Source organism: Zootermopsis nevadensis, unplaced genomic scaffold (assembly GCF_977971745.1).
Source record: "Zootermopsis nevadensis isolate Lab colony 2312 unplaced genomic scaffold, Znev_1.0 Znev_ptg000018l, whole genome shotgun sequence".
Classification (NCBI taxonomy): Eukaryota; Metazoa; Arthropoda; class Insecta; order Blattodea; family Termopsidae; genus Zootermopsis; species Zootermopsis nevadensis.
In genome coordinates this window covers 5,011,483-5,037,011 of record NW_028259150.1, presented here as the reverse complement: position 1 = coordinate 5,037,011, position 25,529 = coordinate 5,011,483, and the positions used below count along the sequence as shown (strand labels likewise).

General features: G+C 41.9%; 2 protein-coding genes across 15 annotated transcripts in view; one reads left to right on the top strand and one right to left on the bottom strand.

The window, feature by feature from the left end:
• Eph (Eph receptor tyrosine kinase) overlaps nucleotides 1–25,529 on the bottom strand; it is a 300,921-nt gene that overhangs the window by 226,124 nt on the left and 49,268 nt on the right. The window lies entirely within an intron of this gene.
• LOC110837427 (UPF0415 protein C7orf25 homolog) overlaps nucleotides 13,494–25,529 on the top strand; it is a 306,526-nt gene continuing 294,490 nt past the window's right edge. For 2 of the 4 annotated variants that reach the window (XM_087351166.1, XM_087351165.1), the window contains exon 1: nucleotides 13,494–13,623. In XM_087351166.1, coding sequence (XP_087207292.1) covers nucleotides 13,587–13,623 — 37 coding nt within the window. In that variant the 5' untranslated portion in view covers nucleotides 13,494–13,586. The remainder of the gene's footprint in view (nucleotides 13,624–25,529) is intronic. The other 2 variants (XM_087351164.1, XM_022079532.2) reach the window with 2 other exon arrangements.

Below are 25,529 nucleotides of genomic sequence, written 5' to 3'. Positions count from 1 at the left end.
GTCTGGACGTAGTGCAGACCACAGCATATTCTACTGCGGAATCCCCTCCAATTATCTTTGATCTGACGTTTATACGGCGATGAAGATTTCGACTGTGGTCTCCTGGGTCGTGATGCCGTGGAGTCTTCTATGTACTTGCCAACGTTTTTGCCTCCATCTTCAGAGTTGAAGATGCAGGCAATTCGTTCCTTCAAAACTTTTATAACCGCTGTAAGACAGATCACAATCGACATTCCTCCATTTCATCTACCCGAAGTTTATCTTCAGATATGTTTCTCTGACCCACCTGAGACCAATTTCTTTTATTCCAGCTCAAATAAAGCCCAATCAATTTACAATCTGCCGTAAATATGGTATCATTAATGCCAGTAACCATTAGAAATAATTATTTTATGACGAGATTATATTGGCGTTTGATGAAAGGTGCAAAGATATCGGATGCCCAGTTTGTAGCGTGTTATCTCGAAATATTTCGGGGAGGGGGGGCTATGAAAATCCCCAATAAATTAAATCGGTGGGATTTATTTCTGTATCCCGACTGTGTCACGAAGTATATCTCTCACACACACTCCACTCTTGAGAACTCTCTTGATAAAAAAAATGAGAAGATAGACATCTTGGTAAGCCAAAGTGTACGTGCCTTGGCATAATTTAATACACTCCCTTCTACAACTTCCCTGAAGGGTTAAAACATGTTAAAAGTTTCCCGAACAGACTGGAAGAAGAGCTTCTTCTAGCTGTCTCTTCACTTCCACCCCCCCGCAGTTCTACTAAGCGGTATGGCATATCAAACCCTTTATGTATATAGGAGGCACCTTGCATCTGAAAAGGTTATTTAGCAAATCGATGACCAAACGGGACTGCTGGTAGAGGAAGGAGGCTGGATAGCCAGAGAAAGGGTTCACACAGTTCCCTATAAACGCGGTTTCTTTTGCTGTCTTGACAGGACAGTTACATAGGAAAGATAAACAAATAACCATACAGAGAAAAAATTAACAGATTTGTATGGCGGGTTAGAATGTCAAACTGACTGCTACGAACGGACGCAACAAAGAATTCAGAGTTTACAATCTTACTCCACATAATAATTACTTCTTCACCAATGGTTTCTTACGTATACGTTGTCCTTGAAAAATAAAAGTTTCAAGAATATGCTCCCACCTTTATTATTATAACTAAACTTGTGAGATTTTTGTTGGAAAGTGGCATAGCTTTCCGTGTTCTAAAATTTTGAGCCATTGTGTGATTTGCCAGAAAAGCCCAAAAAAAACTTGGTTTACAGAAGCTTGCTACCGCAGTTGGTGCAGACACAGTACTCAATCAATTCACCTCCTTTTACATCACTTGCTTGTAACTTTCCATTAACGCTTAAGTCTCATTCCACGAAATTTACCGTATTCCCTTCCAAGTGTCAAATTGGCTTAGGAACCGTCATATGGCAATAAAATTCTGCAGCAAAGGGATCAAATCTGGAATTACACTCGGTTCGACGAAGGTCTTAAAAATCTGTGAGAGATGGAAGCTGATGGTGTACAAAACCGAGAGCTTTCTGGAGCCGCACGTGTTCTATGACGTAATGTGTGGACTGCACAGGGGAAGATGCTAACTTTTTAATGGGAATGGAGTGGACACCGTATTTTGGCAGCCATGTCTAATCGACTTTACTTTTTACCGCACCAGAAAAAAAGAGCAGCACGGTACCGAGGATCTCTCTTGTCGTACAAATAGTTAGACAGATTTTGAACTTTCATGTCATTTACCTGCTGAGCCATAAAAATCTATATTTTAAACAAGTTTTAAAACTTGGAGTTCACTTATTTGATCCAATTTAAAATTTATAAACCAATGAAAAATTAATTTACAAAGTTTCATGCCCTTCGTAAAAATACCTGTTTAAGTGCGACATTCTGGTAACCTTGTGCTGTTTACGTCTATATATAAACGCTGCATGGTGCTAATTAAAGAGGCAACGGGGAAGTCAAGTTCTTATGTAGGGGGCAGTTGCATGGAGCAATACTGGAGGCAGGGGAAGCCTTAGTTTTGAATACCTAACGACGCACTACGCACTGGTAAGCATAACAAGTAAATGCATACAGTAAAATATACATCAAACGGAATCTCGAGGGAACTGGACTTTTTCTGTTTCAGTCAGGTTTCGTTAAGATACTTTTATTTAAGAATTCTGCACGGTACAGCTGCATGTAAGCATGTATATGATAAAGACGGTTGTCTCCTGGGTTGAGCGCTGTGTAGTCTGGTAAAAGTTTATAGGCGTTTCACAGCTCCTTGCTGCCCCCATCATCAGGGCGAAGAGTAAAGATAATGGAACTCTGAAACGTTGGCAAACTTCTACCATTGTACACGGCGCTACAACCCAGAAGACAGCCAGGCTGAGTTTACGAAATGTACCATAATGTTATGTGGCTCCAATGAAAGTCGGAATTTTAGCTGTTACAATTAACAATGCCGAAACTTAACATCAAAAACAATATTCAGTTACTAGCACAGACGTAATACGATGTGGTGACTGATAATTCTGGGGAGTACACAGGGCGAGGAAGATGGAAAACACTAATAAAGGAAACTTGCAACTGCCAATTTCACGGTTTGCGGACCGGCCTTAATCTTATCCGAATTGCACGGACGATTTGACGTCTATGAGGCGTTATTAAAAAATCTTGCGCACGGAGGGATATACAAAGTTGATTTCCCGAGCACTAAATACCTGATAGGGCAGACGGGAGCAACAGCAAACTGAACCAATCTAAGACCAAGTAGTAAGGCATGCCAACAGGGGGACACAATAGGCGGGTTGCATGGCGAATGGTCGAACAGCTGCCTACAGTGGAAGCTAAACTAGGCCGGATAATGGCAGACAATCTCCCCACCTTCAGCTATACAAACCATTGTTAGACCGGCCGAGGTGTTACCAGTAACAGGAGTGGGTCGTGCTATACAATTGCTTTTGTTATTAAGGAAAGAAGAAACAGAGTACTCATATATTCGTTTGAAAATACAGGAAGCTGTATTTCACTTGTGTATCTGTGTTTTTTTATTATGAATATATAAGGGACAAACACACTGCAGAAATGCAATATTTATAGCGTTGAATGTACTGTCGTATGTGGCAGTGTTTTGTTCACCTGTGTGGACAGAATTTTGGTGCAAAACGGCAACAAGGGACGTCAGTCTGACGTCGCAGATTCCTAACCGAACAGTCGATCAAGCTCCAGACATGTCTCGAAGAAGGTTCTCTGAGATCACAGTGTGCCCGAGTATGTCTGTCAGTGATCGGGTTGCATAACAACGCGTGTTGAAGCATCATTAACATGCGTCCGCGTTAAGATACTTCTGTTCACTATTCTAGAAACATTTCTTAAAATAACGACTCAGTAAGAGCTTGAGGCCAAAAGCAAAGAAATTGCACTGTACCATTTGAAATAGCCTAGGCCTTACTAACTCACTCTGTTAAATAGTCCTTGAAAAGTTTACAGTCGCTCGGCTATCAAGAAATTCTCAGTCTCTTGCGACCGAGGGTTCATTGCCATGTTCATACGAGGAGCTATTTGTTCCTAACGTGAGCCAGATTAATCCAGTACACATCCTCTCATTCAATCCCCCAAAGATCCGATTTAAAATTGCCAATCCATCTGAATCCACGTATTCCAAGTGGTCTTTTCCCTTCAAGCTCTACAATCCCATTTTAGCGCGAATTTCTCATGTTCCCTGCGTGCCACAAGCCACGTCCATGTGATCACCATCGATCGTATTAATAGTAATCAATGTTCTTCAGGTAAGCCAACGTCAAGGTCAATTAGGTAATGAAATGGCAAAAAAAGTTGAAAGTAGGCCTATGTGGAAATAAATTCGAAAACATTTTGACTCTTGTTCCAATTAGAATGGCTAAAGGTTTGATGGATCTGACAGTATTTTTCGTACTACAAACACATTTCGAACATATTAGCAAAATAAGTGAAGTATTTATAAAACACAGAAATGTCTCAATTCCATTTATAAACAGTCACATATCTTAACTATTGTGGGTGTCCACAAATATCCTCGGCAGCTAAGCGATCTCATCAGCACGGCTGATACCTCTGTAAGCGAGATATTCCGTTTTTGCACGTCCTTCAAATTAACAGCACATTTTATGCGTGGTGACGAAGACGGATTGTCAGGCTTGCGATGAAAGTGTGTGGTAGTCTGCCACCTTTTGGGAATACATTTCAGGGGAGGGAAGTGAGCAGGCAACCAGAGTAAGTACTGCACTCAATCTGCTTTAACGGACGTTGCAACTGTACTAATTAATGGTGCTATCATTCTCTCTCAGAAAAAAGAAATACAATGTCATATCATACTAAAGGTATATTTCAAAGATGGCTGTCTTCTGGGATGTTGCGCAGTGTAGTTGACAGTAGTTTGTCAGCGTTACAGAGGTCCTTGCTCTCTCCGTCATCACCACTCATTGCCCTGATGATGGAGGCAGCAAAGACCTCTGAAACGTTAGTGGATATCTACCAGACTACATGTTGCAACAGCCCAGAAGACAACTATCTTCAGACTCATCGTCGTGAAAACCTCAAATCCTACATCCATATAACGATCTGATTCCAGTCGGCAAGACACAGCAGTCACTCACGCATTTTGAATATGTAAGAACTGTCCGGACAATGGATGAATGCGCCCAGAATTGTTATGGTAGTGCCCCTAGCTCAAAGGCGAGCGTGTGTCACTGGCGGGGCTCTGCCTCAACCTCGCCAATATGCCCTGGGACGACACAATTGTCGGTCCGTGCATTGCACGAGAGTTTGGAGCTTTTCGGTTGCAAATTTCTATCTGACCCGCCGATTTGTGAACCCTGATATGTCCATGAAATAGAAAATCTGGTTTAAGAATTCATTCAGGAAGGTGTCGAGTCGCAAGATAGTTTAACACACACACCGAAAGAAAGGTGACAAAGGTCGCATTTAGCATTGAAAACATTTTCTTTTGAGAAACGAAAACTCCCAAAAGTCTGTAAGGTATTTAGAGGGGAAGGCGGAAAACGAGAAGAGGGAGCCCTCGCTTCAAAGACATGACAATTCTAGGTTTGTCAATTTCCTGTGGGTTTACAGACCCTTTTACCTTCGAATTCCTTGTATAACATGCAAGCAGAATGTGCAACAGGGAAGGAGGAATGGGATGAATCACCAAAGAAGGTTTTACTTATCTAAAGACTTGTTTCCGAAACCAGAATTGACAAATGATCTTCTTGGCGATTGTTAACAGTCGTCATATGTATAAAACTGACAGGTTACCGGTACATGAACTGTTTCAGTTCTGGAGAGTACATGTTTTGGCTTCGTTACATCCAGACCAGGTGTTACAGGAACTACTAAATCCTGTACGTAAATGCACTAATCTATTCCCCAGTCTGGGGACAAAACTGTCTTTGAAACAGGTGTATAAATACGATGACAATATGACGACTTTCGGGTAGTCAGCCGTGTCGGTTTCGTGACGAAGACGCCAACGTTGGCTTGTTCGTCACCAACTCCATCGACACTATCCGAAAGTCATCATATTGTCATCGTTTTGAAATCGCCGTGAAAACATAAATTTTGCAGATGTATAAATAGTTACAATTTCGAATCAACGTGGTTCACCCGTAATAATCCTATGATCAAACACATATGATAAAGCGTAGAATGATTACCATGTAATAATCCGTAGTGCTGCAGTTTTCTGCTGTGTAATTCAGTGTACACCAATGATATCGGAAAATGAATCGGAACTCACTTGTGTTCGACGGATACGACCTCCTGTACCGACGCCCACATAAATAGAAGTGATTTCTGGTTGAAATTCCCTCCCTCTACAAATTCTGAAACATGCAGAAAACCGTCAAAAATGAAGGTCTAGACCGCATTCAAGAGTCTCGGTCGCAGTGCAGCCGATACACTGCAGTGCCTATTCATTTTTGCAGTTAAGGGCTAACAACTTAGTTCGTGAGCAATAAACTGTCGCGGTACAAGTCTTTCTGAAAACATTTACCTCTGGTTTCAGTTCTGGATAGCAATTCAAGTCGTGCAGTCGAGTCCCAGAGTCATATTCATTTTCAGTTACTAGTAAAACTGCGACGTCACCCTAATTCAATCCTGGGGTGGGGTAGAAATCTGAAGTCTGTTTGCAACGTGTGATGTAAATGTCAATATACACAGAACAGACATAGCTGAACACGTTTGAGGGCGTTCTCACTGAGCAGTTGTACGGTATACGTCACCTTAAAGAAATTGTACCCGCTTTTTGTAACCATGTCTTGATAAGTTTGAAGGCATACAAAAAAAGACAACTACGTATGCATTAACGATCATGCCCGTACTTCGTTCACTATTAAATCGCCGAAGTGATATTTACATTTGAACCTATAATAATGGGGTAACACCGTGCACAAGCGAATTAATTCTGTCCTTATGAACAACCAGTTGGTTTCCGGGTCTTCAAGACGGACAAGATTCATTACTGGAGATCTTGTCAACAAAGCGGGTCAGGTGGTCGCAACATTGTCGCCGTATCACTGAATCTTTAGCCCGATAATGGGTTACACTGCAGAACACAACAAAACATTCAAACTTCCTAACTTGTCACTTCTGCGTTATCACAAATTGACGTCTCAGAGATGGCAAGTCGCTGTTGACCACGTCATTCAGGAGGAAGGAAAGATGTGGGAGGCTGATGGGCTCGTCGATAACGTGGTCGATCGGCTTATCGACATAGGCGATGCAGAAACAACCAGCGAGGAGGAAGGTGGTCAGACACGGAACGCATCCGTCCCCCACCCGACAGCGACTAAATTATCACTGCCGTATATGATTGCATAAATGGTTTTGTAAGTCTTGCTTTCACCTAAACTCGCAAGGAACATTTGTATCTTTACTATCTTTTAATTGCACAGTACTGTACTCGGTGGGAATTAAGAAACTGTAAGCAATAGTGCTGATGACAGTAACGCAATGCGGAAGGACACAAACTGGTTTGTCTAAGTTGTGATTTAAGAGAGAATGAACAGACAGAAGGCTCAGGTTTCTCGTAGTTGTATTCAGACGCTCCTCATGCGTTCATTGTGATTCTCTAATATCCTTCATCTTCAAGTCTACACTCGATATATCGTCGAAAAAATGAGTGCACAGATGCCTTTAAAAAAATAAACCATCTCGATCGATTCGTGGACTGCCAGAGCAGCCGCCAGACATTTTTTTCTCCCTTTCTTTCAAATACATTTTCCAGTGTCATCGAAAGGGGTCCACAGCTCAGATTTCCTATTCGTGTCACGTCGTCAATAGTCTATTGGGTTTCTCCCACAATTATAGTCGTTTGAAAATCGCCATTCACAATTGCAATGCTGACTTAGTTCCTTTCATCTCCTCTGAAACCGCTAAGTGACGGCTAGGACAAATTGTCCCAAAATGAATGCGCATAGCACAATCCACAGCGTTAAGAAATGAAGGAGTTGTTCGAAAGAGAAATTCCTTTTCTTCCGGTCTTGTAGACTCACGAGAGACCCACCGTAAAGTTAACCTGAAATATTTCGCGTCTCCCACTTTAGAAGATCGCTCAAAGCTGAAGATCACGTCCTTCAGGAAGCTGGTTATGTGATTCTTACAGACCAAACGAAACGCGTGGATGCGGTTTCGAATCGTATCATTCGTGGTTTCCATGTAACACAGCCGGAGATGTCGTTTCTACATCATCATCATTCCTTTCCTTATAATAATCTTTTTATAAGAACTATACTCACGTGAGCCCGTAAAAGTGAGTGCGTTTACATAATTTGAATAGGCTACATGAGCATTAACGGAGCTGTACTGCGGGGCTTTATATCCAGAATTGCAAACGCTCAAATAAATAGCCAGGTATTTTCCTTTCTTTGTTTTTCTTCCCCTTGGCCCATCCCTCCTTTTCAGTCACCCTCTCCTTCCCACGCTCTTTCGTCTGCCCATTTCCTTTTACCGTACATATTCCTACGTTTTTACTCACTTCCGTCTTTTTCACATTTAATCAATTTCAGTTTCTATTTCGTCTGTTATTTCCTTTTGCTTGTTTTACTTCCGCCCATTACTCCGTTGTTTAATTCCTTCTCTGTTTTGTTAATTTCCTTTTCATTTTTGCACTCTTACTTTCCTTTCTTACGAAACATTTGTCCTAGAACTTGAAAATGATTAGAAAGAAAAATAAATTTGATATCGATATAAGACACTTGGGGGAGGTCGTAAAGCCAGAAACAGACGGAAAAAGCACTACAATTTCCACAACACCAGATCTGCCATCAAATTTCGTTCCGCCTTGTAATGCTCTGTTCTCACGACGAAGTTAAATATTTTATAAAGATTAAACAAAAACGTGATGACGTCCACGAAGCTCCGTATGGGTCTCGACATTGAGGTGCCTGATATAATGTTTAGTGATCGCCTGCTCAGTGTTTCTCATCTGAGCCGTATAACTGATTCGGTATTGTGAGCGAGCCGCCAGGTGGAGGCCCTACATTCCACACCCTAGCGGACTGAATGGCCATATGTTGGTTCTCTTTCACCAATAAACCAACATCCCGTCTCCACTGAGTGTGGCCACGTCTGTCCTATCCTAGTTGTAGTCAGTTCCACCTGCATGCTTCCGAATAAATTTAATTTAACTTAATAACGTTTGTAATTTATGAAATATACCGGATCTTGCACGAAGAGACGTTTTCAAGAATGTCGACAAAATAAAATTAGGGGTTGCATCACACAGACACGAATCGAAATTAAATTCGCCGTACAGGCATATTGGATTTATTCTGGCGTTTGAGGGACGGTACAAAGATGTCGGATGAGAAATCTGTAGTGTGTTATCTCCAACTACTACTGGATGGGTCAGCAACGAAAATACCCGAAAAATGAAACAGGCGGAATTTGTTTCTAAAGCCCCCGATTGGGTCACGTGCATAGAATAAGCGCATCTGCGAATAACTGTTCCTTTGCGGAAAACGGACAGCCCACGAAAGCCCAAAATTCTAACCGACACTGTACATGATCAGGAGTCAGTTCGTCTCCCACCCTTGTAACCTTTCTCTCTTTTGCGCACTCTTGCACAGCGTATCGGAAACCGACATTTTGTGCGCTTATTACAGCATGGGCTCTGTAAAAGAACATTTCAGGCGAGGTCTTGACCTGGCACACGGGATCATTATTCCCTTCTCAGAGTTAAAATATTATTGAGATGAACTTCTATTTCAAAGAGCCAATAAACATGCCAACTAATTAAAGTGTAGCTACTTGCATCGGGAAACTGTGATGCTTAAGTTTGTCCGCCGTTGTGATCAGGAACATGTAGCAGACATAGCATTTTACCGTTTGGTAAAATGATGTGACGTGCTGTATTAAACCGGGATCATATGCACGCAGTTTCCAAGTTACCACTTTCTGGTGCACACAAATGTTTGGAATTATGCAGAAAAACTGAAGTGAAATTTCTAACCTTAACTTTCAAAACTATGCATATGTTGCTGCCATTTCACCACTGCGAAAGGCTGCCGGCAGACAATCGAATGGTTTAGGGGACTAAAGGTAAAACACATCTGCACAATGGCCTGTTTTCACTTTGTGGAAGTCCAGGGGCCATTGCTCTTAACCAGTAATGGCCTAATACTTACAGTTAACAGCCGCTGGGTAGGAGTGTCTGTCATAAAAACTATTGCCGCTCTGCTGGGCCTGCTGACAATTGTGATACTTGGACATATTTTCCTTGAGACCATTAGTTTTTGTCTCTGGCTTTCAGTTCAGCCTCCCCAAAGGTTGGATAGATACAAACAAGTCCATCGGAAATAAGGCTTATGTACAGTCTGATGGAAATGTAAGTACGCTTTTGAAGTCGGGCTCCAAACCTTCCTTGAAAGCTTCTCATCCGGTCAAGAAGTTCCGTTTTTAAGTAAGCAGAACATCCATCGAGACCACAATGTCACTTGAGTCCACCCTCCGCACATCCCTTAACATCCATTTCAATATTATCGTTCTATATTTCGTATATCTCCAGTGTTTCTTCCCTTGAGGTTTAGGAAACAAAAGACTGCGAGCATGACTGGTTTCTCACACGCGTGAAAATAATTCCGGTTTCTCTCCCAGACCATATCAAGCAAAATTTCCTTTTCGTTACTAAGACTGTTGCATGCCTACTGTGAGGGGTTACAAGCACGCGTCCAAACCAAACCTCTGAGAACCACGCCGACTCCTCATTCAACACATAAGCAGATTACCAATCTTGACGCCCTCCAACCACAAGTTGTGGACAAGCCCTGATGAGTTTGCCCGTTTCGACTTTCATAGGCTTGTTTTTTTTTAAAAAAAAGTCGATTTCAGCGTATTTATATCAAAAATTTTCAAGAACTGTGAGTCTAGCCGTTCCGGAAGCACGTTTTACGTCACCACACAATTATGTCTTGCACGTTGGTATGTGTTTTGGCGTAAGAAGTGTTTTTATTTTATTCTATAACTCGCCAGCGGGTCTCATGAATCGGCCAATGACCTCACTGATGTTAAAAGAACTGACAGCTGTTATTGATAATTTTGAGGCGCAGGATCAATTTAAGTGCTGTGTTGTGTTTGTGTCGGACTGTACGAACAGGCAGCCATGTTAAGGTGAGACCTAAGGACATGGCTCCAAAATATCTCTTTCAGAGCACCAGACTGACAGCTGGGCGATACTGAACTAACCGCACTTGAATGGAATACAGTCTCAGTGAGGTATTTGGGGCTATCCATATGCCATTAGCCAGACAGGGCCTTTACTTAGGAGCCTCCGCAAACCAATCAATCAATGAGTCTTTCCATCCGTGAGTCCAACGAGCTTTCCGCCTGAGAATGCAACGTTACAATTCTGATGTTATAATTAACACTGATAGTTCCTCCGACTGTTTTATATATTTTCCAAACGGAGAAGAACTAATATTACAGTTACCTGGATGAACCGTAGCGTCAGATAGCTTTTCACCTCGTAGCTCATCAGCGTGTGCCGGCTGTGATTTCCACAATTTTGATTTTTTTTTTATTTCGAACGATAAATACGATGCAGCCTGACTGTAAATGTGAAAACTCCAGGTATTGTTTAATGGTTTTGTTTCGGAAAATTGTGGAGGCCGTCCACACCACAACAGACGCCTCGTTTCCATTATGTGTGTGCATTAACAACTCTCTTGAGACTTGTGAAATGGGAATAAAAAAGTAAATGGGTTTTTACAGGTTATTATGAGAGATTAATATCATACGCCACGAAATCTGGCATTGACAGTTCATGACAATGGAAATATCCCTAACTAAACTGACTGTTGCCATCGTTCAGTTAGCCCGAGCTATTATTGGCATTGTCATACTTCGTAGCAAACGGGTTTGAAGATACCTCTAGATTCCTGGATATCTTGAGTATCGAGCAAGTCCTAAATATTTAATAGTCGCAAAACAGAGTCCAGACTCCAAAAGAACTGTCACCATTACCGTCTACATAATCACAGTGGAATAGGCCGCTTACTGGGTGGACTCCGAATGACGTGCTGAGATTTCATTGTGAGAATTTTAAAAAGTAAAAACGATTTTTTTAAAAAAAAGTCTAATCTCAAAATCTGCACATTTAACCCACTTGTCTGTCCCATCAATGGATACCCTGCGTCTGTAATTCCATTTGGTTGAAATTCGCATAATATTCCTGAAATGAGAAGTTTCGTAAATTTGAAATTATTTCATTCGTGCATTAAATTTAAAAAAAAGTTCAGTTCCTTTATATATATTCAGTCTACTTTGATGCAGTAAGTGGGCAATAAAGTTATTTTGCTTTTTTTCTCCCGCTTTCGCTACAGACACACACAGGCCACGATGAATTTCCTTCGGTTGTGTTACCACTGCCAGCCGTCGGTAATGATATTTGTTGGTTATTTTCTGCCTGTTTATAACGGGTTTCCTTCCCTTGAGTTTACATACCAATAACCGACTGTAACAGCTATTAGTCCCGTAAGAATCCTATTAGCCGCATGGACCAACTAGCCTTTAGAAATACGTGCCTTGTATAGAACCAGCATGACTCTTTCTTCCACTTTTTATTGTGTTCTCTTCCTTAAAAAATAAATTGCAGGACAATACGTCAGAACTAGTATTAATGTCTAGTACCGGATTTGTATAAACATTTAAAAGAATGAAACTCTACATGAAGCTAATGACAGCACGTCTAACAAAATGGCAAGGTCTGCGAAGAGAACAAACGTGTCTCTTTATCGCCTGTGGACTGTCAGCACAAAAGCTGTATGAGCAATACCAGCATGCGTATCCATATTAGAAGCGTCAATATATGTTGCATGATATAATTCGTTCAGTTACTATATTATAAACTAGTTTCAGCTATTCGCCAATCTCATGAAAAAACTACGTAAGTCACACATTCACCACCTGCAAGTCGCAGTTTTCTGTGTGGTCCGGTCCGGAACAAGAAGGCCGAATCAATCCCCATCATTTTGCGCTCAATAACCACCGGCATGCCACACACGAGAAATCTTTTCCAAAAGCACTGGACATTCTATCGTAGCCCTCACCACAAAATGCGGAAGGACTGCACCCCTTCGCCCCCCCCCCCACCGCGTTGCTGCAATTCACAAGTACAGCGTTATTAATTAGCTTTTGAGGCACAGCGAATTCTGAGATGTCTTCAATTGTCTGTGCTCCGCTGTACACGTTGAAACATCGAGCGATTTTCCTGCGACACTGAAACACGCACTTTGGTGACGGTTACTATAATCTGGGTTTAGTCGGTGTTTGAAATGATCAGTGGAAAAAACGTACCAATCATCCCGCAAGAATTAAATCCAAGTATCGTGGCTTTAAAAAAGTGATTTTACATAACCACTGAAATATATGAATAGACGATAGTTTTGCTTAAAATATATAGCTAACCATACACAGTGTGTTCGTAGACCTGCATAGCGCCCATTAAAATGTCCGTCCGCCATCCGTATGAAAGAAGTCGATGACGAATAAACCACTTTTGATATGATTTGATACTAGACAATTTTACGAATGTCTGGCGAGTCTTTACATTTGTTATTTAAGCCGAAACTATTAACGAGCACTTACATGAGCGCATAACTGAATCACTTAAAGCCTGAGAATGAGTGACTGTGACCAGGAAATCGAAAGTTACTCCCTTTTTATTTTGTAGTAAATGATCCGGCAATTCGAATCCAACACAAGTGAAGGGAAACAAATATTTTCCACAAAATCCAACAATCACTTGGAATAATCCCGCTTTGCAGTGATCATTCACATTTGTTCTCGTATATTTAAAAATAATGTTTATAAAACGTAGAAAATAGTTGTAATGGCAGGTAATGCAAATACATTTTCTGTAAAGAAGCAAAACGGGTTATACACGTGACTGTGGAGAAATGATCGAGTAGTCGAGCGTGGTTTAGTAACTGACAAATGCTGACTCAGATACAACACAAGAGTCAGGAAAGTGAGGTAGATAATCAGCAGTGACACGGTGCAGTTGGTGAAAATACAAGGAAATTGGAGGGTGGACAGAAAACAGAAGGCATGGAATTTCGGATTCGGGTCACCTCGCCAATCACAGGTAAGCACTAGCAAAGATATTACTAGACAGGTGTGGGAAATGTGGTGCCGTGCGATCAAGAGTAACATAATCGAAATCGCACGCAGTAAGGTCAGAAAGTGACGCATTTCACTCCGAAATGTAGATGAATATACTTGAAAATGTATTTCTCTGCTTTGTACTCCTGTAAATAAAATGTGTATGAGCAGTCCGGAATGGGGTATAAGCGTCTCCGTTGAAGAAATTGCGGACATTGGCTATATTCTCTGGTAACAAGCTTCATACGGGTATTAGGGTATTCCGGTGATAATAACGTCCTCGTTGGCCGACGCTGCCACGACCAAGCCCAGAGGTTAACAATAAGGACGATTTAGATACTCGTAACCTACATTCATCAATGTAGCTAACAACGACTATAAGAAGAACCTACTACAACAGGGTATATGTTACGTGCATTTGTCTGTCAACTTTTCAAGCATCTACAGCAAAATTTGGCTGCATGTATAAACCGTAATTAAAACTTTTTATGATTCTGCACTCTGGGTCACAACTGTTCAAACTGTGAAAGACTGAATGAAATCAAACAATCCGCTGTCAAGATAATATTCCCAAACGCATAAAATACATAAAAAAAATTCCGGAAGACTGAATTTCTTTGCTTTCCTGGACCAATTTTCCATCTATGCACAAAGAATAATAGACACTTGATTTAAAATGAAGTCGGAATTCAATGACTCATGTTACAAGAAACCTAATAGGTTTGTGATTCCGTCAACTGCCGCTGAAAGTTAAATCAAAAGGGACAAACTCTTTCAAACTGAGGATAGTAGCAAACTAGGTTCAGCCTGAAGGGCCTCCCACGCAGTGACGCATCCACGTGCCTTCTGTCTGCCAAAGTAGGCGGTTACCGAGGCAACGATAATTTCGCTGTACCAAAGCTATTCATTTCCGGTTAATAACTCAACAGATGAACACACACTGTATTCCAAATAACTATAACGCGTGTTTCATGAACTGTGGTTGCATAAACATTTTCCACGTGCAATCATACTGTTTTTGTTTCTTTCGTTGCCCAGCAGCGAATCTAAAACGAACAAGTACAAACCCAAGTCGACCATTCTGGTTAGCCACGTGCATATGGAGGCATGATCATTATTGTCTTCAAGAAAGAGGCCTACATCAACACATTGCCAATTTTACAAAGTAATTACAGCCTCAGCCCTAGACAGAGGGCCCAACAGATATGTTCTCTGTCCCCTTAACCAATTTTTACCTGATCTCGAACGCAGAATCAACCTTCCGAAACGGTGCACTGTTGCAAATTTATAATTTAGACTGTGGATAAAGTCAAATGTACAGTCATACATATGAATATATTCCGTTACCAATAATCATATACGACCCATATAGATGCCCCATAGGAAAACTGCAGCGTCACCGACTTTTCAGGCGTATGGTACATATAGTTACCGCTGAGCTTTAAGGAGTTAAATTTAACAGTTTCATGTTCCGTATGGGATCCGTGTGTCATAGTTTCCCCATCCTGATATATTTTACAGGATTTATTCTACATCCATAATCAGAGATTTAAAAAATACTTCTTCAATCCGTGAAAAGTGGTAGAGACACACACACGCGCGCGCTAGGGATTAACTGTCGAGCGCATTCTGCCGGATTAGGACGACACCAGACCGTTGTAGATACTTCTTCCCGTCATGGTGGTGGTGTTCGGGATTACGTTAAACATTATAATCTTATTGTTTTGTTGGTGTAGCTAGAACGGCGGCTACGGACGTATTCGTGCAGAATCGAAATCGTGTGTAGCAACCGACGAATGTCCAATAACGCCACGGCGTCAGTAATCCGGTACTGCTACGGCTTACAGCTGTGTTAGTACAACATTACTTAAGTGCTTTGTAAGCTACTACAATGGAACTACGAATCGTTTCCGACAATTTTAGAACCGTCTACTATCTCCACGTGTGTTCCGAATAGTATATCTGCACTGCCTATTTAGGAACTGAGGTTCTCACAGCGGTGGAAGTATAGAAGGCTTGATGATGGTAGCAGCAGGTACCTATGAAACGCTAGTGAACGTCTACCAGACTATAAGGCGCGAGAACTAAGAAGTCAGTCGTCTTTTTAAGCCTAACTACCTACTGTATGTCTCGTAAAAAAGTGCTGTTAGATCCTGCTGGTAAACGCGGTTGAGGATTCATAAAAGTAATCAACAAATTCTAAGTCAAACCCGACCGTTGTCACTAATAACAGAAAGACGGAGTCATTAATATGAAAACTAATCACCGGAAGGGGGTTATATAGGTATTTAAGTTTCCAATGTGCTTTAGAGGGCTAAGGTGCTAAATGTCGTGACAAGTCCTTTTCAGAAATTAAAATTCTTGTGAAAAACAACCACAGTGTAATCTGGTTTCAAACCAGGAAGCAGATACGTCTTACGGATGTCAGCTTCGTGAGTTAATTACTTGCGTTGCCAAGGTCGATCTAATCATGAAGAACAAACGGGCAAACACAGGTACAACCCCGCCATGGCAAGTTGGAAAAAAGCCTTCCTGGTGTGCTCGTGTGTTACAGGCAACCTCTAGTTCGACGAATAAACTGTGCAAGCGTTAGAATATTGACTCTGTAACAGGGGTTTACAAACACGTGTAAACGAAGTCGATCATATGACTGCTAGACGCGGCCTGCTTGAAACTGACGTCTGCTGCATTGAACAATTATTTCCTTCGTTAAGTTTCAGGACGGTGATACAGGTTGCTAAACGGTCTTAAACATTGGGCACGCAGGGTCAAATTCCACTCGAGGCGTGTTGATTGTCCGTGTTGCTTGTTATTTTGCATGAGCAGACACAATGATCCCAACTAGAGACGCACCATTAGTCCGCAATAATTTTTGGTAACAGCTTTGGACTTATGGTGAAGTCCTGGGATGTAAATTCCGTGAAGTATAAAACTTCAGGCTTTCATGGCAACGTCTTTTCGAGCGATTAATCACGTCAATTCGGAGCAGACGGCTAAATTTCGGGCACTGTCGGTTGTGATCTTTTAAAGGCGGAGAATATTTAACTCTGGTTTTTAAGGGCCATGACACCTTATAGTCGCCTCCCACAATCCGTTTAAGAAAAGCTGGCTTATCCTTCAAGTTCTATAATACTTACGAGGTGCGATCGGAAAGTTTCCAGACACTTATCTCAGGTATTAAATTCATCCATCACCCTCGAAGTAGTTCCCCTGGGAGTGAACACAACTATCCCAGCGCCGCCGCCAAGCCTGGAAGCATCCCTGGAAATCTTTCTTTGTCAGCCTGTCAAGCACCATCTGCGATTCTGCCTGAATCTCTTCTATCGTCTCAAATCTCCTTCCCTTTAGCTGAATTTTCATCTTTGGGAAGAGGAAGAAGTCACACGGAGCTAAGGAGGGTGCGGGATGACGGCCATGGTGTTTGAGGCCAAAAACTGCCGAACTTTGAGGGCGGTGTGCGCTGGCGCGTTGTCATGATGCGTCGCATGTGGAGTTCTTCCTTTAGAATCAGCTGACAGGTCCCATAGCCTATCCCAACAATGCCGCACAAGTCGTTGATGGTACGACGTCGATCTTCGTGAATGGCCTGCCGAATCTTCGTAACATTTTCGGGCGTTGTGCTCGAAGATGGTCGTCCAGAACGCTCGTCATCATCGACAGAGGTTCGGCCATTTTTAAAACGTGAATGCCACACAAAAGTTTGTGCACGACCCATTGCGGACTCCCCAAATGTTTGATTTAGCATTTCATAGGTTTCCGTAGCCGTTTTGGCGAGTCTTTGGCAAAATTTGGTTTGTTCATGAAAATCCGCCATTCCGAAATCGCAGGAGGGTCGGTGAAATGCACTACCAAAACGCCCGTAACTAGGAAACAAATGCTAATTCGATGATGCCGGCTGGCACACTGATTCACTATGAATGTAGGCCGCACCCCCTAGCGGCAGAAGCTCGTACTACATCCGGTTCGCCCTCTATTGACACAGTCTTGAAACTTTCCGATCGCACCTCGTAGAACTTAGATCTGTAGATCTACCGAGGGCGAATAATTCACTACAGCGGAACAAAATACAAAAAGAGGCCATAAAAATGTCGATGATTTGCTGTGATCAGCAACCCTACTTAGTATTCGGGAAATACATGGTTCCGATTTCAGCCCGGAGACCAGCTATCCTGACTTTTATCATGCTCTTACTCGGTCCCTCGAGGCAAAATTCGGCACAGTACTTGAAACTGGTCTTCAACCGCTTCCTTCAATAACCTTCATTATTCATTAATCATACCATCATTCGATAACATGTAGCCTGAGCTGCTGACAGCGTAGTTATTTTGTAAACCGTAAATTAATAAAACAATACACAAGTAGATTCACTTCCAAGACCAAGTCGGGCCTGGTACCCGCTCACCATCAAGCTACAGAAAATGGCATTCTGACAGGACAAAGTCGGATCGTGGGACAAAGCACACTGAAGTCAAGACAGTTCCAGGCAGCAAAAGAGAACGGCGTGGCTTTAAACTTGACTCCGCCTGCTACTCTTTCATAGGTCAATGGTTGACCTTGAAGGTGGAGCCCCTGTGGATCTGTAGATGCGTACGAACTGCTGTTAAACATCACACAAACATCTAACGAGGAAGAAAATACCAGTTTCCGAAACGCTGAAATTCTGCCTCGGACTGAGGAGCCTCTGCAAAATTTTATCAAATGCTGCAATCACTCACAATCCATTCTTTGTGCGCTACAAAATATTACGGGGTTAGAAAGAACATTAAAACTACTACACGAGAGCAATGTGATAAATTCAAACTATGTACTCTTCACTTACCATTGCGGTAATAGAAATCAGGGATGACAAGACGAGGGCATTAATAAGCTCGGAGAAAATGAGAACTGCTTGCCGATACAATTTTTCTGTCGGGACGCCACTTATAAGAGCAAGAGTAATGAATTTTGCAGAAATAAGTAAGTAGGTGCGAACTGGGTTGACGTTGCGAGCTTTTATGAAGACGGTATTGAATCTACAGGTTGTCTGACACAGGTGAATGTAAATAGAAAAATTCCGCCTCGCCCAGACGCATCCAGGATTTCCTAGACAGTCACTTTAACGACTTATCTAATGGGCTAGACAACGGGTTGTCAAGCTGCGGCCCGCGTACATTTTTAACACTGTAAAAGTTATCTGATATGAGAAACACGCTGTGATCACAATTTGTCGGCAGCCCCGCCTATCGCCGTGGGGAAGTGATGAACGCCAAATCTAGAACTAGGACACACTTAACGCGCGCTGGGTGAGATAGATACCTAAAAAAAGTTGGGTACGAAAGCCTAAAGTAAAGGGTCCATTTGTGAAACCCAGAAGTATATGGAAAAGTTAACATTAACACGTATCGAAACAAAAACAAGACTTGATGCGTTGGACTCGTAGGGAGCAATATCGGACTTTTGTGAACACGGTAATGAACTTTCAGATCCCATAAAAGAGGGGGAATTTGTTGACTTGCAAAGAGTATTGTGTATCAACTTCTCAACAACTCCACTCCATGGAGTAAATTCTTAATTGCTTAGTTATTTGGCTAATCACGATGTTATTCGACGTCCAACATCACACATCCGTCACTTCATTCTATGCCCGTAACATCATTTGTATGTATAGCAGGAAAACTTCAAACACACGTAGTTCTTGGAAGTGGAAACAAGTCGCAGTGGGGGAGCTCCTTCAGCTCATGAAGTAATTACAAGAATGCGAACATTCACAATTTTGCAGACATGTTATGGAATAATTCCAGAAATGATACAACACACTGTAAAACTTGGGTTGCCCGGCATTGCCACAAACCAAGTTCTACGTTCTCAACTCTTGGAAATTTAAATTATTGATCCATTGTTTCACCTTTGAAGTCTGTTTCACCCATATGGAAATATGATTGTCTTAATGTGGATTTGGACGTAGAAAGTTGACTGGCATTTGGCCTCTGAACAGCGACGTAAAGAACTAAAACATCAGATCTTTGAACAGCGACGTAAAGAAGTAGAATATTAGATAGAGACAGCGCTCCGGAAGGAGCGCGTTGCTCTAGTAAATAAAAATGTTAGTACACACTGCAGGAAATGTGCTTTTACATTAGCGTCATTTACACGATTGCAACTAGAACTTACAATTTACTATTCATGACAAGAACACAAAGGGCATTGGCAAGAAACGTTCACTGCGTGAGAGCTTTAGAAAAGAGCTTATAAAAGAAACTTTGTCACCGATGGACTTCAGATAGGAAGATGTACGCTTACAACGTGGCTAGGATTGCAATGAAATGCAATTGTATGAGTTTCCTTAAAAGAAAAATCACAGGCAGACATCATAATATACTTGTCCCATAAAGACAGTAGATAAGGAAAGACGAACAAGAGAGATCAGGCAAAAGTAGAAATAAAAACTAATGAAGCGTAATTTGAGGTTCTCACGGCAGCGAAACTTTGGATAGAGTTGAACCGAGCAATAAAACTGCTTCGTGGTGCGATTAAGCATGAGCTCGCCACCACGAAGATTCATCCATCTGCAGTGTACTTTGCGTCGTGGTGATCGATCGGCGAGTGATTGAATGCTAACGAAACCGCCGTGAAGTTGGGCAGCTCCTCGAAAGTGTGTGTTTTACGGGAGGGCATACCACTGCTCCCTGTGTTCTTCCACATTGACTGCATTGGCATATAAAATGTAAGATTGACTAGTCGTCGACTTTATTAAAATTGATATGGAAGATTACATCTGTATAATGAGGCCAGCAATCTCTGCTTTTTCACAGCTGCACTGTGACGTTCTTATTTTGGAACACATTACGCTGTTCTTAGTCCGGTTAAGAAAGGTAACCGAGGCCGAGCAAAAGAGACGGCAGAATGCAGCACGCTGTAACGTTTCCGAGGAATCTACAAGAAGAACTGCAACACATTCAACTTCCTGTTATGTTCAAGACAATCACTTTGTATTCTGTTCACAAAGAGCATACAACTAACACAGCGGAGAGATTGTCTGTCCGTCTGCATAGTTAATCTCCAAAACTAGCAGCCAGATTGTGATTGAATTTGATATTGGGGACTTCACTAAAATGTATAGGGCAAATTTAATTTTCATGTTCATCCGAAATAGCTACTTTACCTCAAATTCAAACAAACGTTTGTAATTTTTACCGAAACAGCTATCTAAGAAACGGTAACTTCAATCGTAGACCCGAGTGTGCTGGATATTTGACGAGATTTCTCTCTCACTTAAGTTATGTGATACCCGTAAATGTTCATTTGCAATAAAAATCTCAACGTCATTCGGGCAATGTCAAATAACGTATTTGAAGAAAATTGTATTTCAAACTACGGTAGACTTTTCTTTAGTTTATTCATACTTAGTATCCTTCATTTAATACTTTAAATGCGATAAGTCGGTCATATGGAACACTCTCCACGGTAGGCCTGCAGCAACGGATGGCTAATCAACAAATCTGAAATAAAATCTCCTTATAAAAACCAAAGATTCATAATCGTTATCACAATCATCCACTGTTGGCTCCTACCATTTGGGACTCGCAACTTCACAGTCGATCTACAGTTCTCTATTTCGTCTAATGTGATCTTCCCATGCACAGTTAGAACTACGACGTTGGCCCTTCCGTAGTCCAAGACCAAACGTCGTAGTGTGCAGGACAACATTCCTACTTTGTGTTTTGGACATCCTTGGCCCATATTTCGGTGCGGTATTTCGTGGCTTCCTCCGTCCAAACACTGAGATAATTAATAAATACGCCACGGTCACGTCCTTCTACAGATACCTACTTTAGAATCAACCATTCGAACCAATCTAACGAGACAGTTCATAAAGCGTTGTCAAATGAACCAAACTTTTCCGCTATATTTTCGAACCAAAGTGTTCCCCATCCGCGGTAGACTTAAGTGAAGCTCCGTGGAACTCTCGTTTTACCAGTTTGTGGTAGGCGACTAATAAGTTATAAACCCGTGAAGCTCATCGATATATAGTCCAGGTCATCTAGTGATGAAGGTAAAGTTGTCCCTGGTGTTGAATAAAGCAACAGTGAAAAGTTCTGAGTCATAAACTGTTAATAGCTTTAAAGTATTCGGATGATATAGCAAAATATATAAAAAAATATAGTACTAGACCGAAGTATTATATATCCTTAACACTCTATTCCATTTTCAACACACGCAGCAAGTAAAATAAATCTAAAGTAGGCTCCCATCGAGCATCTCATACCAACTTGAGTGTGTAATAAATCAGTGTTTATCAACAGGGGGTCAGCGAATAAAGTAAACTGTGCTCTTTTTTAAGCTGTACTGCTTTATGTTCCAAGCTTTTTGTCGCATTTTTGTACTTTAGCGTTGGGGGTTAAAATAAAACGTTTCAAAAATATATGCCCTACCTATATATTATTTAATCATCATCGACATTTGTGAGATTACTGTTAAGAGGGGGTCCTTTTGCCAGAAAAGACCAAGAAACATTGCAGTAAATAACAGCAAATACACTACCATAAAACATCAGACCCCAAAACATGCATTTCCGCCAAAGTTCAGATTTTATATTTATTTGTGGTATATTAAACGACCGACACGGTGGTCTAGCGATTAGAACGCTGGCCTTGTAATCCTGGGGGTCTCGGGTTCGATTCCCGGCGGTGCCCGAATTTATAACTTGTGTTGGGCAAGGCCGTGGTCTAGGGAACACGGGGTTTTCCTCCGGGGCTTCCCGTGACATCCCAACAATTACTCCATTCACACAAGAAGAAGGCAATGGCAAACCACTTCTGGATCATCTGCCAAGAACGTATATGAACAGATCCCAGAAAAGACCTGTCGTCAGACAGAACACTAAATAAAAATAAATAAATATTAAACGACGCTTTTTCAGTAGCTCAAACTATATTGTGTCTAAAGACAGGGCAATTGGTCAATAATGATTTAGTAACAATGTGGATGAAAGCATCTGTGACTTAATTTGAGGTACTGTCCTGGCATTTTCCTAGATGGAGTGTCTCCGGGCTGAGATTTGAATCCGGGACCTCCCGGAAAGGAAGCAGAAGTGCTAACCACTCGACCACAACGTTCCGTTCAGATTTCCTGCAGGATAATTACTTAGCTGCTTTAATTTGTGATTAAATTGCTTCCTGTAGAGGATAAGAAGACAAAGGCTGATAAAGCGCCATACTGAATCCGAATATCACCTACCATGGAGTAGACAATCCTGCAGATCAGAAATATTTGTGTCACTCCATCGCTGCCATCCATCGCGAGATTCGCTGTCAAAATGAAAGGACGCGGCGTGGCGTAACCTGAATCATTTGACACTAGTCACAATAAGCAAAGGTTTCGCGGCCCACCCTCTGTACTGGGGGCAGAATGACGTCGCTTGCATCCCTTATAACGTGCGACAGCCATTGCCGTGGATTCTCCTTCGCCTCCTTGTCAGAGGGGAACGGAGTAAGCCGGACCGACCGGTCTACGACGTCCCGCCGAGATCTATTTGTCCAACAAGCTTCGCTGAACACTCAACCAAGCCCGTGTCATGGGAGCCAGACGAGAACCTTTCTCCAATCATGAATATCATAACCACGTAGGCCCAACTTAATTTTGTTGTCCATATCGCAAATTCAGTTTCAAGGCGAAACGAAGTTACCAGTTACATTTTTACTGTAACTGGGGCGAATCTGCACGTCTAATGACCGTTAGAGATAAAAGACAAGTCGATCGGAGAGGTTGGGAGGGGCAGTCGACATGGAAGTATATAATCGGTGCATACTGTAAACACTGTTTCCCAACGACGATACTTTGTAGCTTGCCGCCTCATTTCCTGTGTTGATAATGTATCTGGTTCACATAATATATGCATTTGTTTTCCTTCTACCCACAAGGTAGTCACGTAGGCGAGACGCACAGTTTTGTCCCCGGTACAGCAACTTGAAAATCGTATCAAATGGAATTCGTGGGTTCTCAAACTATCGTTCAGGGAGATGAACTCCACATGCTCCATTCTGAAATTGGTGCGAAACATACAAACATTCCCGTGCCCCCCTCCCCCAAAGTACTCTATTGGAAACAACCAAACAAACAATTGCTGCTGGGTCTTCTACGTTGTAACACCAGGTGGAGGGCTTGTAAGTACGTTTTGCCTCCATATCAAGGTCTTCAGCCACGAACTTATTATGGATACGTAAAGCTTCTCCAAAGCCTGGAAATTTCTCTGGGCGAGGTATTACGAGTAAATACTCAGGTTTGCCAGTAGCCTATTATTTCAGCGCGACATCACAGCCATAAATTCATTAAATGTTAGTGTTCATAAAGATAATGGTTCTAGAGTTTTTCTTTAACACCTACCACCATTCCCAGAATTCCCAGTGCTCGTTTCCTTCTCAATTTTGAATACGTAAGTCCATGAAACCAAGTCTTTTTTTAGAAACCAACAATCGCTCAGGTAATTAAGAATGTCTTTGCCCTCAATGGAACCTGAAAGTTCAAAACTATGTTCACAAGTGTGCGTCACTAAGATCTGACTTCAGCCAGAAGAATTCAGTCCATAACCTTATACTTAATTCAACATCCGCGTTGATAACATCCTACCACCTACGCCTGATTCTTAAAAGTGGTCTATTCCATTCCATTCCCTGTCCCATCACAAAAATCAAAATCCGCTCAGCGGTTCTCGAATTGTAACATGCAGACGAACGGGCAGACATGACAAATAGGCGAATTTTTGCCACTTCAAAAGCCCACAAAAATCAAATATAGGTGATAAGTTGGAACATAATTTAACTATTAAATCCAAAGCCACGAATTTTCGAAGTCTGATTTTCGCGACATTCCTCTTGGTTGATAAGACGTCGAACTGGAAGAAGTTTTTCCTAGGCTTATGATTGATTGCCGGGTTATTTAACGGCCTTTTTCGACTGCATACATTGTGTATCACAGAATTATATGGTGACAGAATGATGAATCTTGATTACTGTACCAGCATTTGCCTGCCTGCAGGGGCTGTATGAGTTACCGAAGTCGAACTCAAGGCCTCTCAAATACGAAACACAAGTCTGTCTGCCTTGGAGCAGAGCCGTTCGGAATACTAAACCGACCTCCTGGATCTAGTGCAGAGGTCGATAAAGCTTTAGGCCCGCCCACTACAGGCATCACGGTGGAGTGCCTATGCGTGACGTCTTCTGCGCCCCAACATGCCTAGAAAGACCACCGCTGCTTAGTTACTATGCGATGACAGTTCTCTTTGGCGTCGCCGCCTGTGTGCAACTGCATTCAGTGAATTCCATGTTTAGTTAAAATGTAAAGTATCTCCTCAGAGCAGTCTTCTATTTGCCCAAGGCGTTCATACTACGTACGAGTGCCTATAGTTCTCAGCAATTATGAAAATACTTAAACTTCCAGGGGCCTAAAAGCTAAGAACTGTAAACCCACAAATAGTTTAGAGCTGGGGAGGGTGAAAGTTATGAACGAGTCTCGACCGAACTATTATTTACTGCTAAATCTATGCGCAACCGAAGTAACTTTCATTCATGATACTCTTTCCCGCCAAAATCATGTTTCCAATCTGTCTGAGCCTAGATACAACAGTGAAATAAAGAAAACAGGACTGGGATTGCAAGGTGGGAGGAAACGCGGCGAGCGCAGGCCTCAACTACCCGACTAACGATGAACTTCATATGATAGGTTCTGCTGTATTCGCGTGTATGAAATATAACACAATCGCGAAAGTATGTTTCGTCTTTTAAATTATCAGCCGTGTTAACACGAGCTCTGCTCCTGGTCTTTGCCATTATCATCTTGTTCAATCGTGGTCCTGATTATATGCACAGACGAACAGGGCGCTTCCCGAAAGATCTTAACCGAAGTCGTAACGGT